Source organism: Labeo rohita, chromosome 9 (assembly GCF_022985175.1).
Source record: "Labeo rohita strain BAU-BD-2019 chromosome 9, IGBB_LRoh.1.0, whole genome shotgun sequence".
Classification (NCBI taxonomy): domain Eukaryota; kingdom Metazoa; phylum Chordata; class Actinopteri; order Cypriniformes; family Cyprinidae; genus Labeo; species Labeo rohita.
In genome coordinates this window covers 3,542,174-3,562,169 of record NC_066877.1, presented here as the reverse complement: position 1 = coordinate 3,562,169, position 19,996 = coordinate 3,542,174, and the positions used below count along the sequence as shown (strand labels likewise).

General features: G+C 37.6%; 1 protein-coding gene across 2 annotated transcripts; it reads left to right on the top strand.

The window, feature by feature from the left end:
• The first annotated feature begins 354 nt into the window (after positions 1 to 354).
• Positions 355 to 19,016, top strand: nfe2l2a (nfe2 like bZIP transcription factor 2a). 2 transcript variants are annotated; one of them, XM_051119156.1, is made up of 5 exons: positions 355 to 562; positions 12,619 to 12,879; positions 15,152 to 15,247; positions 15,363 to 15,509; positions 17,173 to 19,016. In XM_051119156.1, the coding sequence occupies exons 1-5, from the start codon at positions 521 to 523 to the stop codon at positions 18,391 to 18,393; spliced, it is 1,767 nt and encodes a 588-aa protein (XP_050975113.1). In that variant the 5' UTR covers positions 355 to 520; the 3' UTR covers positions 18,394 to 19,016. The 2 variants fall into 2 exon arrangements, with proteins under 2 accessions (XP_050975113.1, XP_050975112.1); XM_051119155.1 differs by having other exon boundaries at positions 357 to 562; positions 17,170 to 19,016.
• The last annotated feature ends 980 nt before the right edge of the window (positions 19,017 to 19,996 follow it).

The window sequence follows — 19,996 nt, the reverse complement described above, 5'->3', positions numbered from 1 at the left end:
CTTTTTAAATTATTATTTTTAAAAAACGGCATTTTTTTAACCCTTAAAAACTCAGCTGTTAAGATAAAACGTGAATATTTAGTTAGAAAAGGCGATTTATGTTAAAATAATAAAGTATATGCTATTCATCAAACCGTGTGCTTTTTTTAAGATAGACAATAAATAAACTAAATATATAGCTCTATAAAGTTATTGTTAAAATCAAGAAAGGTTCATCTTGGTTCATATTCAGGAGGGTTTAACAGTAAGTAGAGTGGGGCGGTAAAAGGGGGGCGTATAACGCAACAGCTCAGCGAGCGCTTTCTATTGGTCAACGTGAGTGTGGGCGGAGCCATCCAATGACTGGGGCTTTCCGTAAATTTTCATAACTACACAGACAGCATTTCCTTCAGAAGTGCATCGTCTAGCAAAGACAATCTGCCGTATTTATTTTAAGCCTTATTTTATTTCGCTGTGAAGGATTACAAACAAAGAAACCACATTAGGAGTTACGACAAAAAAAGAGAGATTTTCTCTCAGCATGATGGAGATCGAACTGCCTAAAATGCATCCAAGCCAACAGGTAAGTACTATTTAATAACACTTAACTCAGTCACTAATGCTATAATAATGTTAAGTATTTAATAATATTTAAATGACACTGTAATGTCAGTTTTTCTAATTGTACTATGATGTTACATCATTTTGCCCTTTGAACCAGTGGCGTGGGACATATGTTATATTCAGATGTTACATTTATTGCTCATGTCACATATGTGTTAACAGATCACTGCCTTACACACATACTCACTTCCATGCGACTTTTTAATAGCCTTTCGTATCACTGATTTTATTTCAACATGATTAGTTTCAAGATATTTATCTTGAATATTGTATTATACGTAATGACGTGGTTGTAGCGGTGAAATTGTTGAAACGTCGACTTTTCTTAATATATATTTCATGTTAAAGGAGGCGTTTCCTCTATTCTGTTTTCTCTCGACTCTCCTTTCCACACAAAATTCTGCATCGTCATTGAACTTGGGCCGTCCTAAGAACGAAAGGAAGGAAGAAATAACAAAAAAAGGTGACTATAAATGATCACGGTGTTTAATGGCTGGTAACGCGATGCGAAGGTGTCCCACGGTTCAGCTTCTGTCATGAGATGTGTCGTTGCGCGTTGATGTTTTTGCGTGCGATCCCGCAGCAGAAGCGTCTGTGCGTTCGCTCTCTGCGCATGCGCGCTGACCGGCGCCTTGCACAATAGCAGGCGGCTCCAATCTGGAATGTGGCTGTTTACTTTAGCCGTGTATCCTGACGTAAAGAAGCAGTCCTCAGCTTTAAGTGATTAGCCTCTATCACAACTAATGTAATTCTGTATATCTAACTGAAATAAGGAGCTAGGGTTCAAGTAAAACACATAAAAATTTTATTATTAACTCACTGACAAACATTACATAATACTGATCAGTAGTGCATTTTAGTTTTAGAAGTAAATGCATGAAAATGTATGTATGGATCAAGGTTTTATGGCATCAACAATTTCAGTGGGGCACTGAAACGTGAAATTCTTACAAAAAAAAGTGGCATTTTAATCACAAAAGGTCAAACTAAATTTTAAATGAGCTTTATGTCTTTATGTCTCTTGCACTTTTTGTATTGAAAGTACAAAACAAAACATCTAAATAAAAATACTAATGATATTAATATTATATTATTAATAATAAACACCAGAATGGGTAATAACAAGCCTAAATTAAGCTGTCACCTAGTAGGGCCTTGTTGTTTATAAACTTTTGTCTTATAAATTACATTAAAGTATATATGTGTATATATTTATATATATATATATATATATATATATATATATTTTTTTATATATTTTGCACACATTCTATTTTATAGGTCATGTCAGAATTATGACATTGTGTGAAGGTTATGAGGTCGAACAGGTCAAAATCTCCATTTTTTAAGGGATGATACAGATATTTGTCATATTTAGGACTCGCAGCTTTCATGCTAGGTTAATTTTATGTTAGATGAGCGTTTATAAAACACCAAATTCGTTATTGCGCTGCATACTTTAGGCTGCTTAATGATCTGTTTAGCAGTATATAATGTATTTGAGTATGTCAGTGTTATTAATAAAAATAATTAAGTGCTCCTAAAACTTTAATGTGTGTGCTGACGCAAAGTACGTTTAAACATGTTAAAGGGAACTATATTTAAATAATTTTTAATAGAAACAAATGTTTAGATGCTTGTAATAATATTCACTTCCTGTTTGTTTTGTTTTTATTGTAATATCACACATTCAGTATTTTTATATACACAGTATAAGCCTATAAACGTTATTTAGTTTATTATGTAAATCAGGGCCTCAAAGACATGTTTGGGCCTCTCTCACCTTAGGGCCCGGATCAAAATTCCCAATTATCCTCCTTTGATGACGACCCTGTTTTAAAATAAACTAATATCATCTGAGCAAAAAAACAGCAAGACGTTTATTATTAGTTTAGCCGTTGTTAGTATTAGTTTTTAGGCTTTTCAGACTGTTCACCTACTTTGAAAAACAAGAGTGGAATAATAATATGAGGGTTCGGTAAACCGGTTTTCACACTGATTACGTGCAGTATCACCTGCCTGAACTGTGCAGTGAAAAAAAATTAGAGAACAAGGAGTTCTCTTGTTCCTCCAATGGTATATTCCACATTCCCGTAGTCTGTAGAGGAACAGGAAGTGAGACAGGCGTGAAAAATAATCTCTTCTTTATCAGGAAACTTTGCAGTTTTAATATCCAGCCTTGGTTTCTCGTTACCATTAACCTGGTTAATGATAACAACACTTTGAGCAGCATTAATTATGTAGTTAGGGGTGTCTTGGATATACTTTTCACTTCTAAACACAATCATCCATAGGCTCATGGATGCACGAACATACGTGCAATACTCAGTACGATGAGCCTCACTAGTCACTGATATTTTCACTGCGCAGATGGTTAATACATAATTAGAGATATGACCAAACTTACATCGTCAGCAGGCAGAGCACATCACATGAGCACATGCCTGCTACATTAGATCAAAAACACTCACTGCCATCACAAAAATCTCAACATTCCTTTTGCTTTAAAAAAGTAGTTGACCAACAAATGGTGATTATTTTTTTTCTTATTTAGTCATCTTTATATCATTCAGACCAATATTGTTTTCTTTTTCAGTGAAACACTAAAACTCAGTGTTAACTTAGTATCACAGATATCCTATTAGAGTTTTTGTTTATATTTTGAAATAGATTGCATTTTAATATTTTCCTTTTTCATTTTAATTGAAGTTAAAGTGTTTGTCATTTTGTTGTGTTTTTTCGTTTTTATAAGTTTTTATTTTTTATTTTTTAAATGTATGTATAGTTTTAGCTTGTATTTTTTGTTTTAGTTAATTTAGTATTTTTTTTATTTTTAAAATTTTATTTTATTTTATTTTATTATTTTTATTTATATATATAGACACACATGTGAGTGTGTTTTCAGTTTTTATAAGTTTTGCTCTTTTTTAAAAATGTTTTAGTTTTTCTTTATTTTACTTAATTTAGTACCTAAGGAAAGTGTAACTTTTTTATTTTATTTATAAAAATATATATATATATATATATATATTGTCACGGGGGCGGAGCAAAGCGACAGACACAGTGGGCGTGACGTCAGGCCTCGGAGAGGCTTTTATTAAACAATAAAACAAAGTGTCCAAAAAAGGGGGAAAAAGTGTCCAAAACAAAAGGGGGATCTGGTGTCCTCGAAGTGACGGGGTTCCGTGAAGGAGGGGTAGTGTTCCAAAAGGGAAGGGTCCAGGTAAGGGGCGGAGTCCGGCGGCCGCACGCGCTCCCCACTCAGGTCCGGGGTGCGAGGGGCGGCGGCTTCTCTAGCGGCATCGTGCTCCTCCACCTACGTGGCGCTTCTGGGGGATATCACGGCCCGGCATCTTGGCCCGTCAGCCGTTACGGGTGCGGTCCTCATCCGAACCCGCGGGGTCCGGCAACTCGTCCTGCGGCGCTGGTTCCCTCTTCACCCCTTCCTGGACCCACGAGGACACCAGCGTGCATGCACGGGAAAGAGACCGGTCTCCTGAGGAGAGGCGCGCTCGGCATTTTAACAGCGGCGGTGATGAGGCTTCATTCACATCAGGTGTGCCTCATCACACGCCGCCAGACCTGGATGTTTCGGCGCCCCTCCTCCTCCCACACGCCCACTCCCGTCGGGAGCCTGGTGAAGGGCGGCGATTACCGACGGGGTGCAGCTGACAATAAGGGGGAGGCAGTCGACTCGTCACATTCCCCCCCCAAGCGACATCCCCGTCATTCGGTCGCCGCCCACGCAGGAGTGCTACCTTCCTCAACCAGGCTCCAGCGGTCGGAGTGGGCGGGGATTCCTCTCCGGGCGACTCCCTCTCGCAACGCCACCGGACCGGGGACAGAGAAACCGGAATTTAGTCGACAGCCTCAACCAACCGCAGGGTAAGTGATATTAAATGAAACAAGTCACTTACCCCTTTAGCGGCTGGGAGGCCGTCACCGTTCTCTCCGTCCTCCGGGTCCGAATCTCCATTGACTTCTTTTGCGAGCGAGAGGGGATGACGTCACCAGGTGATTCCCACTGCGCTGCCTAAGCTCCGCCCATGCCCGCATTCTCCACCACTTGTCACGGGGCGGAGCAAAGCGACAGACACAGTGGGCGTGACGTCAGGCCTCGGAGAGGCTTTTATTAAACAATAAAACAAAGTGTCCAAAAAAGGGGGAAAAAGTGTCCAAAACAAAAGGGGGATCTGGTGTCCTCGAAGTGACGGGGTTCCGTGAAGGAGGGGTAGTGTTCCAAAAGGGAAGGGTCCAGGTAAGGGGCGGAGTCCGGCGGCCGCACGCGCTCCCCACTCAGGTCCGGGGTGCGAGGGGCGGCGGCTTCTCTAGCGGCATCGTGCTCCTCCACCTACGTGGCGCTTCTGGGGGATATCACGGCCCGGCATCTTGGCCCGTCAGCCGTTACGGGTGCGGTCCTCATCCGAACCCGCGGGGTCCGGCAACTCGTCCTGCGGCGCTGGTTCCCTCTTCACCCCTTCCTGGACCCACGAGGACACCAGCGTGCATGCACGGGGAAGAGACCGGTCTCCTGAGGAGAGGCGCGCTCGGCATTTTAACAGCGGCGGTGATGAGGCTTCATTCACATCAGGTGTGCCTCATCACACGCCGCCAGACCTGGATGTTTCGGCGCCCCTCCTCCTCCCACACGCCCACTCCCGTCGGGAGCCTGGTGAAGGGCGGCGATTACCGACGGGGTGCAGCTGACAATAAGGGGGGGAGGCAGTCGACTCGTCACAATATATATATATATATATATATAATTTTATTATAGTTTGCTCATGTTTGCTCTGTTTGGCATATATATATATATATATATATATATATATATATATTTTTTTTTATATCAAATGTGTATATATTGGTAGTAAAAGTCACCATCCACTTTTTTTGCATGAACAGCAAAAGCTCAGACAGTTGGCAAACACTTTGTCTGGTGTTTCATCGAAGAAAGAATAACATAAACAATAAACAACAATAAATAAAATATTATTAATTTATAATAACAATAATACCCAAATATTTTCAGTTTTGGACAATCTGTATCTTTAAAGATCTGTTTTTAACCACATATGCTTTTGTAACGCATTTATAAACAACAGAATATCTTTTGACAGCAAGAGGCTCTTTAAGGAAACATTTCCACAACCAAAACATCCAAGCTAAACAAACGGAAACAGACATTCATCATTCATTCTCCTCTGAGGAGGAAGAGAGCGCTTCTGTTCACGCTAGAGGAGATGGTCCGGTCAGTCTTCTCGTGAGAGAGGCCCATTTAGCAGTTGTTTAGATGTTTCATCATCTCTGTGGCTCCGCCCCCGTCTGTTATCTGGAGCTGGAAAGGATGTGTGTGACTCAAAGCGAGACGGGCATGTCGCTCCATGTTGCTGTCTGGAGGCCTCTGTGACGCCAGGATCTCACACACGCAATTATTCTCTAGCCTTATTGTTATATTTAACATAAATGTGTAATTTATGTGTTTATAAAAATTAACTTGACTAAGAATTTATGCACTGCCAAAATTACTACTATTAATACATTGAAAAAGAAGCAGTCCTTTAGTCCAAAACAAACATTTTTGCTGCCATATTTAGTTAAAGTGTAGCAAATACTGAACGCCGCTGTGATGTCAGTGCTGATGAGTGATTCAGAATTGCAAAACAGAATCGCTTCCTTTTAAAACTGTGCAGTTCCTCTGTTGTCAGTACACACTTCTTCTCTGTTTAGTCCCCTGGGCCTTGTGATCTAAAACTATAGGAAGCTCATTTTCTACAAATCTCGAGTCACATGCTTGACATGTTTTTTTTTGACCTCATAAACAGATAAATGCAGACAGTTCGTGCAAAGCTTTCACTGTGTAAATAGAGGAGGTTAAAGACATAGTAAAGCATATCTCAAACACTGTTGATGTAGTGAAGACTTTAGTTCCCACCACTATCAATCAAGAAAAGACAGAGGCCAAGGTTTCATAAATTTTTTTGTCACTCGAATTCTTGGGAAGAATTTTAATAACCAGCATTGATAAATGTCTCATGTCCCATTGGTGGTTTGTAACATTAGAACTGGGACTTGTGAACCATTTTGCATCATTGCATGTGCTGCAGAGAATGATATTTATAGAGCTGGGTGGCTGATTACCATTTTTAAAGGAAACACTGGATGCAAAATTCACTCTTACATGGTGTTTGCATATAAATGCGTCTTAGTAGTGTGTGAACACAACCACCCTACAATGATAAAAATCTATTTACTCCTTTTTTTTAATCCCCAAAAAACCTAAACAGTCTCAATTATCAAGCCGTTTTGATTTTATGAGCAGTACGATGTCATACTGTTCAGGCTCCGCCCACAACCACTAATGGACTGTCTTGTATTAGCATATTTCCGCCCTCAGCCAGTTGTACGCTGTCGCAAATTTTCTCTGCGCTCGAGCAGCTGTAGCGACAACAATGTCTCGTAAGCATAGTTGAAAAGTCAACATAGGAGACTTCATTTTCTTCTGATATGAGAAGCACTATGAACACAGTGGATTAATTTTGGTTTTGGCCAAAATTAAGGGCCAAAAGGGAGCATGGGGCACAGCCTAACACTTAATGACTTTCTCAGTTTGTGTAAATCCATGTGGGGTTCAGAGTATAATTTTTTAATCCACATTAATTTCACACTTGTCTAGTAGAAATATGTTGCTGTAAATTATTAACTTTTTAAAAAATAAAATAATAGTGTGTTTATGGAATTAAAAATGATCTGTTTTGGAGAACACATTGCAACCTGATCACACAACACACAGCTATACAGTATAATTCAAAACAGTGTGCGCAAATGAAGAAACACATTCAGACATTCAGAAAAACACAGAGAGACACTCCCCTCCCTCCACACACAAAACACCAGACACATAAACGAGCCAACATGCTTTACATTTCTTGAAATAATAATTTCTGAACATTAAAGGTGTCATCGGATGCTCATTTTCCACAAGTTGATATGATCCTTTAGGGTCTTAATGAAAAGTCTATAATATACTTTGGTTAAAAATTCTCAATGGTTGTGTAAAACACCACCCTTTTTACCTTGTCAATATCAGCTCTGCAACAATCATCCTGTTCTGGTCGAGGTTGCTTTAAATGCAAATGAGCTCTGCTTGCCCCGCCCCTCTCTTCTCTCTGTGGAGTGACGAGCCTGTTTATTTTAGCCGTGTTTAGCCACTAAACTTGCCAACTGGCACATTATTAGGAAAGGCGATCGCAAAGATTCATAAAAAAACCCTTATACTCACTTCTGTAAGTGAAGCTGGATCACGAATGATTCGCGTGAACATAGACGGATATATGTAGATCGGGAGGCGCATTCCCTTCACAAACAAACGTAATCCACTGCATCTTCAGCGGCTCAGATGTCGTGAGTAAATGACGACCACTATGTTCATTATTACATCCAGCAACACAACACCTCAATCGATCAATCGGAGATATTCTTGTCTAACTTACATCCCTGCTCCGGCATCAAAACATGGAGGTCGGACTGTTACAGGTGATCTTAGGTAAGACGCTCATGTCAATCAACTATCGTGGGAGCGGCCTCTGTGGGTGTGATGCAACACTGACAGGCATCTGAGAACGGCTCAATTTGAAAAAGCAAATATTATTTTTACAGATTAATTAAAAACCACTACATGGATTTTTATCATTATAGGGTAGATTTGTACATACACTGCCAACACACATTAATGTTCAAACAACAAGAAAAAGTGAACTTAGCATTCGATGCGGTCTTTATTCACCTGTTTCTCATTAAAACTCGTAAAAGTAAATAGTGTAAATCACATGGTTGTAATGCAGTGTTACAACGTTCCCCATCTGCGTGACTGGAATTTAAAACTGGTTCGTGTGTTCTGCTAGTCAGTGAAGCATTAATAAACAATCTAAACTGATAAATAACAGATTTGTCTAATTTTAAATAAATACTAAAAACTGAGATGAAAAATTTACTTAAGTCAGAAATGTACTTTTACTATGGTTAAATACATATTAAGCGATATCTTAAAAAGATTTTAAAATTTTGGCACACTTTTTTCTCTACATAGTGTTGATATGGCAACTAGCAAATACCGTAAATTTGGTTCTGCTGGCATGTGTGGAAATATTTAAACCACGTGTGTAACAACTAACCTCGAGTTCGTTTGTGCCCCGCGCTCCCCTACACAAAAAACAGAAGAGAGGGGTGGAGTGAGCAATAGCTCATTATCATTTAAAGAAACATGCACTGAAATGGGTTGCTGTGAACAGAGCTGTTTTTGGTGAGGTAAAAAGGAATGAGGAATTTTAACTTAAGTATGTTAAAAACATTTCATGAAGACTAAAGGATCAAACCAACTTGAGGAAAATAGGCATCTGATGTCCTCTTTAAGATACAGTTCATTTGCTCGTCCTCATTTCGTTCCAAACCAAAGACGCCCCCCTAATATAATGGTAGGGGAAACACTGTCATATAAAGCAATTGTGTTTCTTTAGTGTCTTTACTTTTATTGTGTGCTAGTTTTGGATGCATCGACTTTTAATGGATAAATAAATGTCAATATTAAAAAACTATTTTTATTTGTATACTGAAGATAAACAAAAGTCTTATGGGTTTGTAATGACATGTGGGTGAGTAAATATCAACTTTTAACTGACTCTGTTAATATACCTGTCTAAAGATTTCAGAGCTGTTACAGCTGATGGCAAGAACTGAAAATGGCCATATGTCAGGCTATTAATCTGTCCGGACTCATATATCATAGATGACGTATATATGAGTATACTGATGAAACGCTGCTTGTAAATCCTTGTTTGTTGTTTTTCTGGTTTTGTTGGCACATTCAAGTTTCTCTATCTGTTTCAAAACACTTGAGATGCTGAAATGCACTGACCTCTAGATAATTTCAGTAATAACACATTAGACTTTTTTTTACATGCCTGGAAATTTCAGTATTGCATCAGAACCGGTGGACTCATCACTGAACTAGTTCTGCGCTGTTAGTCATTAACTGACAAATTACCCTTCTTAACCAATTACAATAATATCTTTTAATAATAGCAATCGAACAGTACTCCTGGAAAAGTACTCCTTTTCGTTAAAGTACATGATTTTTAATGTCCTTGTTATCAATAAAGCATGTGTATTTTTTCTAGCTAGCACTAATCAATAAGGAAGATTAGTGCATGTATGTTTTCATCTTTCAACTATAAAAACATTAAGGCCTGGTTTCACAGACAGGGTTTAGACTAAGCCAGGATTAGGCCATAGTTCAATAAGGACACTTAAGTAATTTTCATTAACATGCCTTAGAAAAAACATTACTGGGGTGCATCTTGAAACAAAACAAAGGCACTGATATTTTTAAAGATCAGTCTGTGCAAGTTTCTTTCAGTTGAAACAGCTGTCTGTGAAACCGGGGGTAAATGTCAATATGATAAAATGTCAGCTTAAGTTTCTTCCATTCCAAACAATGTGAAATAATATATTTTGAAATGTTGTGGAGCAAAAAGTATGATAGTTTGCTTTGGAATGAAAGTGAAAATGAAAATAAATAGTAAAGAAAAAAACTGTACTTAAGCACAGTTAAAAAAGGCAACAAATACTTTGTTACTGTCCACTACTTCACATAATAGAAACCTTAAATAAAAAGGCCAGCCTTATGCATTTTGTTGGACATGTACACATCTAAATGTGCTTCTTATTTTTCCTGTTGGTCTACCAAGGTCACGTAAACATGCGAGCGACAAGGACACCAACTACATTTTTGGTTCTCTGTCCTTGTATTTGACAAACACCCTGATCTCTGTAGTTAAAGCAACATGGCGGGTGGCGTTTCATTCGGGGCTGCTGATTGGTCAGAGCGGCTGTATACTCCTCCAGATCTCTGTAGGACTCTTCTCTAGAAAGTAGTGAAAACATGCTGTGTTTTACCACAAAATATAAAATTCCAGTTCATGGTATGCAGTTACAAAGAAGTCTGGTAACTATAAATAGTTTTACATAACAGAAATGGTATTTGGTGTCGTATATAACATGACCACAGATGTCTTTCTTTAATCAACAAAAGTTTAGAAAAAGTTTACATTTTATGCGCTCTAACTGGTCACTGTTAAATGGTCCTGCAAGGTGATACATTCATGCTTCAAAGAATAAATGTCAAATAATAGCATCTCTAAAGAAAAAAAAAAGATATTTTATTTTTGTTAAAAATTATTTAAAAATTAGTGAAATTAATAAATTAAATTTTAAACGAATACCATTAATAACACTTAAAAATGTAATTAATAAAATAAAATAAAATAAAATTAAATTAAATTAAATTAAATTAAATTAACTTAATGCATCCAGAGCACATATTACATTTATAGAAATAAAAACATCCAGTGGCAGACTTTCACTTTAATAAAAACTACAGAGGTTCTTTTGCCTTCAATGGTTAAATTTAATGGTCATGTCATGAGAAAAATTAGTTTTCAGAAGAATAAATGTCCATGCAGTCTGACAAAAAATATTAGTATCTCTTCTAAAACTATAGAGAAAACACATTTGAGATTACTGGAGTCTTTTTCTGAAACATCTGAGAAGCAAGAAACTTAAGCAAGATAAACAGTAAAATAAGTGCTGCTGGCATCTCATTTAAAATAAAAAAAGAAAATTAGAAATCCTAAAATTAATTTAAAACTATAACATTAATACAACTTTTTAAAAATTAAATAAAAATGTAATTTAAATGTTTTAATTTAATACTTAATTTAATTAAATTTAATTAATTTAAATGAAATGACATTAGGAGCACATATTACATTTACAGAAATAAAAACTTTTAGTGGCAAACTTTCACTTTAATAAAAACTTCAGAGAATCTTTTACCTTCACTGGTTAAATTTAAATGGTCCTGCTATTCAAAATAAGAAGAATATTAGAAATCATAAAATTAATTTAAAACTAGAACATTAATACATTTTTTAAAAATTTTAATAAAAAAATATAATTTATTAATTACTTAAAATTAATTTCTGTAAATTAAATATTATGTAGTCTGGATGCATTCATTTAATTTAATATTTAATTTAATTAAAAAATGTAATGTATAATTTAATAATTCAACTTAATTAATTTCACTTTTATATTAATATTTATTTATTAATTATTTTTATTATTTATTATTTATTATTATTACTGGAGTCTTTTTCTCAGGAGAAAACATCAGAGGAGCAAGAGACTTAAGCAACAGAAACTGTGCTGCTGGCATTTTATTTAACACTTCGAAGTCATAAAATTAATAAAATTAATAACAATAAGGAAACTTTTTTAAAATTAAATAAACAGCTAAAATGTAATAAAATTACATTGAATTAATGCATCTAGATTAAATAACTTTAAATGTACAGAAATTAATTTTGCAAACTTCAAAAACCTAGAGATCCTTTTGCCTTCACTAGTTCAATTAAAATGGTCCTGTAGTGTGACAAACGTATTTTTCAAAGAATAAATATTCCATGCAATCTTATCAAACAACACAGCATGCATAATAATGATAAAGTAACCAGAAAATGCTGTTAAAAATAGTTTTAGATATTAATCTCATCACACCACAGGACACGTCAACTTAACCAATACGGCCTGTGAGCGTTTCACTTGCAGCGCAAGTTGAAGGCCAGAAATGTGAAGTTTGCAGCATTCACTTTTTCCAGCCGCTGTGCTTTTTGAGTTGAACTGACCTTTAAATCTTCCACTAGCATTTATAGTAACACCAGCACTAGCGTGTGAATGTGGCGCGTGTGTCCGCGTGGGTGGGTGATTTGTGGTTCTCAGAGATGGAATGAAAAAGGAGAAGCGGCATGTATTATTCATTCCATTGACGATGGCATTGTGCGCGTGCTTATCTGAGGTGGGACGGGCTCGTAATCCCTCCTCGACAGGCAGGGTGTGGTCAGGAGGTGGCCAGCTCCCTCAAAGCCTGCTCTTACGTTCATCTCTGTTGTTTCTCTCTAGGATATGGATCTGATAGATATCCTGTGGAGGCAGGACGTGGATCTGGGAGCAGGGAGAGAAGTGTTCGATTTCAGCTACAGACAGAAGGAGGTGGAGTTGCGGCGCCAGCGCGAGAAGGAAGAGGAGAAGCAGCAGCAGCGTCTGCGGGAGCAGGAGAAAGCGCTGCTCGCCCAACTCCAGCTGGACGAGGAGACCGGAGAGTTTGTGCCTCGGAGCGCCCCGCTGACGCAGGCCGGCAGCACCAACGCCGAAATCGCACAGGTACGCCGCCAAAGAGAGGTGTGCATGTACACATCGAGGCCAGGGCAACAGGAGAGCGGATTTGAGATCCGTCACACACACGCACACACACACACACACACACACACATACACATACAGTAGGTGCTCAGCAGGCCTCACCCTCCCCTCATATTACAGGGTGCAGCTGCTTAGTTGCTTGGTAACCGCCACTATGGCATAATTACTGGAACTCAGGTGGTAAGGCTTCTTCGTAAGCGCAGTTCTACGAAGTGGAAAGCAAATAAACTCGCAAACGATCCCTGTACGACATTGATAGGACACTAAAGACCTCGTTTCCCCTAAGGAGGTTGGGTAAAATTGTGTTTCACAGATGTACTACGTGATTTTAGTCTTGTACGAACTGAACGCTCTTGAGTTTTTCCTTAATTGTAGACTGCTTTTTTTTGGCTAACTCAACCTGGGAAATTTTATTACACAGAGATTGCGCTTTTATAGTTCAAGAGACTGTTTCTCCTAAATCCATTAAGAGAAATTTATATATGTAATAGTGTTGACATACCGTAAAGGTTTATAGCTCTAAAATGATGGCGTAGCCTAGATCATTTGATCCTAGATGAATGAGAATGATGAGAAATATTTGAGATCATCTTAAAAAATGTATGGTATTTGATAGCAGACTTTGGTTTGTTAGCAATTGCTGAAATCTCATCTCAAATTTTATAAAAACATTAACTTAATGTTATGAATATTCCATTAACAAATGTGACTCTGGACTACAAAACCAGTCATAAGTAGCATGGGTATATTTGTAGCAATAGCCAATAAAAAATGGGTCAATTAAAATGATCAATTTTTCATTTAGGCCAAAAATTGTTAGGATATTATGTAAAGATCATGTTTAATGACGATATTTTGTACATTTCCTACTGTAAATATAGCAAAACTTAATTTTTGGTTAGTAATATGCATTGCTAAGAACTTCATTTGGACAACTTTAATGTGATTTTCTCAGTATTTAGATTTTTTTGCACCCTCAGATTACAGATTTTCAAATAGTTGTATCTCGACCAAATATTATCCTAACAAGCCATACATCAATGGAAAGCTTATTTATTCAGCTTTCAGATGATGTATAAATCTAAATTTCGAAAAACTGACCCTCTATGACTGGTTTTGTGGTCCCACAAATATAGTTGAAACAACATTAATAAAACTATTATAAGCTATATACTAATTTAATTTAATTTTATTTTATTTAAATTTAACTTATGTACATCTTTGGAACTAAATAAAATAAAATGGTAACACTTTAAAATAAGGTTAATTATTTAACACTAGTTAACTTAAACTAAGAATGTACATCAATTTTACAGCATTTTTTAATCTTAATGTCAATTTCACCATTTACTAATGCGTTATTAAAATCACAAGTGTTTGTTAACATTAGTTAATGCACTTTGAACTAACATGAACAAACAATGAACAACTGTATTTTATTAACTAATGTTAAAGATTACTAGAGCAATAAATGTATTGTTTATTGTTTGTTCATGTTAGTTAATATATTAACTAATGCTAACAAATGACACCTTCTTGTAAAGTGTTACTAATAAAATAAAATAAACAAACAAATAGAGTTTACAGCTCTAAAATGATAGCATAGCAGACTTTGGTCTAAGCGTAGTTTCAGACCAGCTGAAATTTCATCTCAGATTTTATAAATAATTAATTTAATGTAAATATTCCATTAATACATATAGTTTAAGTAGCATTAATGAAACTATTCATTTAATTTAATATATAATTTAATTTTATATTTAATTTAATTTAATTTATGTTCCAACTTCAAAAAAAGATTCTTTTTTTTTTTCTTACATCATTTGATTCTTGAAGAATGAGAACAATGAGAAATGTTTGAGATCACATCAAAATCTGACTTTTTACAGACTTTGGCAAGTCTAAGCATAGTTTGAGACTCAATTCTATTAATACATAAAATGAGTTAACATAGCAATAATAAAACTATTAAAATATAGTTTAGTGTAATCCAGAGCACATTGGATTAAAATCCAAAGCGCATCCCCACAAACACTTTAGTAGTAACTACTGAAATCCCATTCAAATCAGTACATGAAATCTAGACATCCTTTGTTAAAAATTTTAACTGAAAGTTTGTTTTAAAAACTAACTCAAGTCAGTCCAGTCCTAGAATCTGCATTTACATGTATGTTTCCTGCTCTGTGTGTATATGCAATGGCTTTATTAGGTTGTATTTGACTGTGTACGTGCAGAATGGAGCTTTCGCAGAACAGGACGGTGATGCCATGTCATTTGATGAGTGCATGCAGCTCCTGGCTGAGACTTTTCCACTAGATGAGCCAGCTGAGGTAATTATGGGATATATGTCACGCGTGTAACACCTCACACCTCATGGTAACATTACACCTATACATGTCACTGCACTTCAGTCTAATTATCTCTCTATCTTTGTTTTCTCTCCAGTCAGCGCCGCCTTGCCTGGATGCCTCCGTTCCACCTTCCACAGATCTTATGATGCCTCCAGACATCCCAGCCTTTACCCAGAATCCTTTGATGCAAGGCTCTCTGGATCAAGCCTGGATGGAGTTGCTCTCACTTCCAGAGTTGCAGGTATAAACCCTAAACTAGACATTATTAAAGGGTTCAGCCAAAAATGAAAATTCTGTCATTAGTTACTCACCCTCGTGTTGTTCCAAACCCGTAAGACTTTCGTTCATCTTTAGAACACAAATTAACACAGAAGACGAATGAAGGTCTTACAGGGTTTGGAACGACATAAGGGTGAGTAATTAAAAGATTTTTTGGGGGGTGAACTAATCTTAGAATCAGTGCAGGGTCCAAAATGAACTTATTGACACGTCTAGACATGCAATTAATATTTCATGCAAAGTTTATTTACACACCCGAGCCAATTTATACTTGCAGATTAGATGCCGCCAGCTCTACAAAACACTTTAACACCTATACACACCTTAACATGGCATTAATACACTCAGAAATTAAAATCTGTCACTGTTTACTCATCCTCATGACATTCTGAACTCATAAAACCTTTTCTCATTTTTAAACAATAGGGATGCCCTCGACTAAAGATTTTGCTGTTTGACTAGTAGTTGTTCGTTTTAACCGTTAGTCAACTATTAGTCACACATTTATTAATAAACCTTATAATTCATAATAATGAGCCTTTAATTGCCTACATAGCATAATAAGTGCTCAAGCACACGCATAAGGCTTGCCACAGCATAGCGGGCAGATATAATAGTTATGAATGTGTCAGGGAAAAACAGCAAGAAGGCTGCATGAACATTTTAATAATTTGATAATAAATTTGTGTTTTCTTTGTTTTCGGCTTCGGCTAACTCGTCATCTCCGCAGTAGTGATGCGCATGTATGCATGTTTCATATGGATTACATAATCTGAGAATATTTGTTTTCCATTTGAATTGGCTCATTTAAAAGTAGACATTTCACTCTCTATATTTTTCATGTCTGTAAGCCTGTTTAAACGGAGTTTCGAAGTTTCACGCTCAAGAGAGGACAGAAAGCGCATCCTGTTTGCTTGCATTATTTTACAAAAGCACAACGTTTCGTTGTTATTTTAAATGCACACGAATAAACAGAGTCTTTACAGATTCAAAAAATGTATTACTTTTATCTGTATGAGCAAAATGTTGTTTGCAGATGTTTATATGAACTTCCAGTGATAGGAAAGGAATCTCTCAGGTTTCATTAAAACATCCTCTTCCGTGTTTCAAACAAATCTCTAACAGGTTTGGAATGACGTGAGGGTGAGTAAATGATAACAGAACTTTCGATCTTAAAGTAAACTACTTCAAAATCGTTTTTAGAGAGAGGTCGTGAGGTGCTTATTTGTGTACTCTGATTTATACCACCTGTGGTTTAGAAAGTCGCAAACAACCCTGTTGCTGAGCAACAACCAAATAACCCCCTCTGAGCTCATGCTGCGGTTTGACTGGCGACTCTCGATGTATACTTCATTTGTTTTTGTTTGAATTTAACCACTTCTTTACCTCAGTATACATAGAAGCTGGTTCAAAACTAAACAAAAAAGGTTTAAAGTTAAGGTCCTGTTATGTGACTCGCGTCAACATTCCCCAGTGCATTGAACTCAAACTATACTACTGAGCAGGTCAAGCGTGGAAACACTCCAACAACCGTAACCTTGCCAGACAGTGTTGAGAGAGTCTAATATTGTAACCCGTTTGTCTTCACTTTGGATTCACAGGCTGTTCTTTTGTATTTTTAGCAGTGCCTCAACATGCAGATGCAGGAGTCGTTGGATATGAATGGATTTATGAAACCCTCCGCAGAAGCACAAGACCCAAACTACAGCCAATATCTGCCGGGGATGGACCCTCTCCCGTCTGTGCAGACAGAGGTGTGTCCTCCCGAATACATCAACACTTATGATGGATCCTTCAACACTATGGTGTCGCCCAACCTCAGCCAGATGAGTCTGAACGTCCCCGATGTGGGGGCCGAGTTCAGACCTGAAGAATTCAATGAGCTGTTTTATCCCGAGATGGAGGTTAAAGAGGACAGTGGCCCTGTTGCATCCGACGGAGAAAACATGGTCAGCCAACTGGCTGAGATCTCTAGCGATCCTCCTGTGAACCACATGGATCTGCACAGCTTCTCACCTGGAAGCTTCAGCTCAGGAAAACCAGAGCCTATGTCCGAATTCCCAGATTCAGATTCGGGCTTGTCGCTGGACGCCAGTCCTCACATGAGCTCTCCTGGAAAGTCCTTGAACGGAGACGGATCGTTCGGTTTCAGCGACTCCGACTCGGAAGAGATGGACGGCAGTCCGGGAGGCATGGAGTCAGATTACACCGAGATATTCCCGCTGGTTTACCTCAGCGATGGAGCGCAGGGATCTCTCTCGGAGAAACCCCCAGGAGAAGCACAGGAGATGAAAGCGAAGAACCCAAAGATAGAGCCGGCGGAGGCCAGCGGCCACTCCAAACCTCCATTTACCAAAGACAAGCAGAAGAAGCGCTCAGAGGCGCGGCTCTCCCGTGATGAACAGAGAGCAAAAGCCTTGCAGATCCCATTTACTGTGGACAAGATCATCAATCTGCCTGTGGATGACTTCAACGAGATGATGTCCAAACACCAGCTGAGCGAGGCCCAGCTCGCCCTCGTCAGAGACATCCGCCGGCGGGGCAAGAACAAGGTTGCTGCGCAGAACTGCCGCAAGAGAAAGCTGGAGAACATTGTGGGCCTGGAGTACGAGCTGGACTCGCTCAAAGAGGAGAAGGAGCGTCTGATGAAGGAGAAGAGCCAGCGCAGCACCAGTCTGAGAGAGATGAAGAAGCAGTTGAGTACCTTGTACCAGGAGGTCTTCGGCATGCTTCGAGACGAGCAGGGCAAGCCTTTCTCGCCCAACGAATACTCCCTTCAGCACACTGCGGATGGCACCGTTTTCCTCGTTCCTCGCCTTAAAAAGACTCTTGTGAAGAACAACTAGCTCTGTTCTTTCTCTTCTCTCTCCATCCACACTTGCTTCTGTTTTTTGGTACTGCTTTTCTCTTGCTAACACCGTGTCCTGACCAGGCATGACGCAATGAAGCGACAAAGGCTCTTCCCACGTCCCACTATGAAAACTACGTGTTACCATACATTAAACATCATCAAATATGTTTCTATTTGGCACAATTTAGTCGCATGACTCCTGAAACTTGTCATTTTGCGACTGGTCAAGACACGGTGTAGGTTTTGCGCAAAGGAAACAACTAAATAGGAGCGTATTTTGCTTATACATCCACTGTTGAAATGGCAGAACTATTATATACGTTTTGCGTATTCTACTTTCCTAATATTCCTAACCTCCGTTGGATTTTGTACTCCTTTATATTTTCTCTGAGATTCTTTTACCTATATGGTTTGTAAATACATTTATACTTTATTTGCTATTGAGATAGGAACAAATGTACTGTATATAAAAAATAGATCACGTTTTAGAATGCTAAAGATGGTTGTGATCATTTTAAGTCTGCACTTATGTCAGTTTTTATATCTTAATTTACTATTCTATTGCTATTTTACCTCTTGACTTTATGGCTTTATATAATAAATAAATATTTAAACCTGTGAAGTCTAATGGCGTCTTGAATGGGAGTTGCTTTGTGATGGTTCGTTGATGGAGTGGGAAAGAGGAAATTATATTAGCAAGAAGGAAGTAGCATTAAAATCAGTTACGAGAAACAGTCACTACATAAATAAAAGTATTATAATACATAATATCAAAAGTAGGACCTATATTTTAGAGACCGATGACACAAATACAGTTGAGGTCAAAAGTTTACATACACCTTGCAGAATTTGCAAAATGTTAATTATTTTAGCAAAATAAGAGGGATCATACAAAATGCATGTTTTTTTTTTTAGCACTAACCTGAATAAGATATTTCACATAAAAGACATTTACATAAAATAATAGTTGAATTTCTAAAAATGACCCTGTTAAAAAGTTAACAAACATACACTTCATTCTTAATACTGTTGTTACCTGAATGATCCACTTTTGTTTGTTTAGTGATAGTGGTTCTTGTTTTTCTTGAACAGTTATTCTGCCTGCTGTTGTTCAGAAAGATCTATCAAGTCCCACATATTCTTTTTCCGTGTATTTGAACCCTTTTCAACAATGACTGTATGATTTAGAGATCCATCTTTTCATACTGAGGACAACTGAGAGACTCATGCAACTATTACAGAAGGTTCAAACACTCACTGATGCTCCAGAAGGAAAAACGATGCATTAAGAGCTGGGGGATGAAAACTTTTGGAATTTGAAGATCAGGGTAAATTTAACTTATTTTGTCTTCTGGGAAACATCCAAGAATCATCTGTACCTTCTGAAGGGCAGCACTAAATGGAAAAAAATATATATATTTCCAAGAAAAATAAGAAAAATGTACACATCTTCATTCTGTTCAAAAGTTTTCACCCCCTGCTCTTAATACATTGTTGCATAGTTTAATGCAACTACGACTAAACAAAAAAACACACCTGTGGATCATTCAGGTAACAACACAGTATTAAGAATCAAGTGTATGTAAACTTTTGAACAA

Bases quoted from the DNA above. Each gene is read 5' to 3' on its own strand.
- nfe2l2a (XM_051119155.1), top strand. From the start codon at position 521: ATGATGGAGATCGAACTGCCTAAAATGCATCCAAGCCAACAG. The intron at 15,248-15,362 runs GTAATTATGGGA...TTTTCTCTCCAG, and splicing joins CACTAGATGAGCCAGCTGAG to TCAGCGCCGCCTTGCCTGGA. The intron at 15,510-17,169 runs GTATAAACCCTA...TTGTATTTTTAG, and splicing joins TCTCACTTCCAGAGTTGCAG to CAGTGCCTCAACATGCAGAT.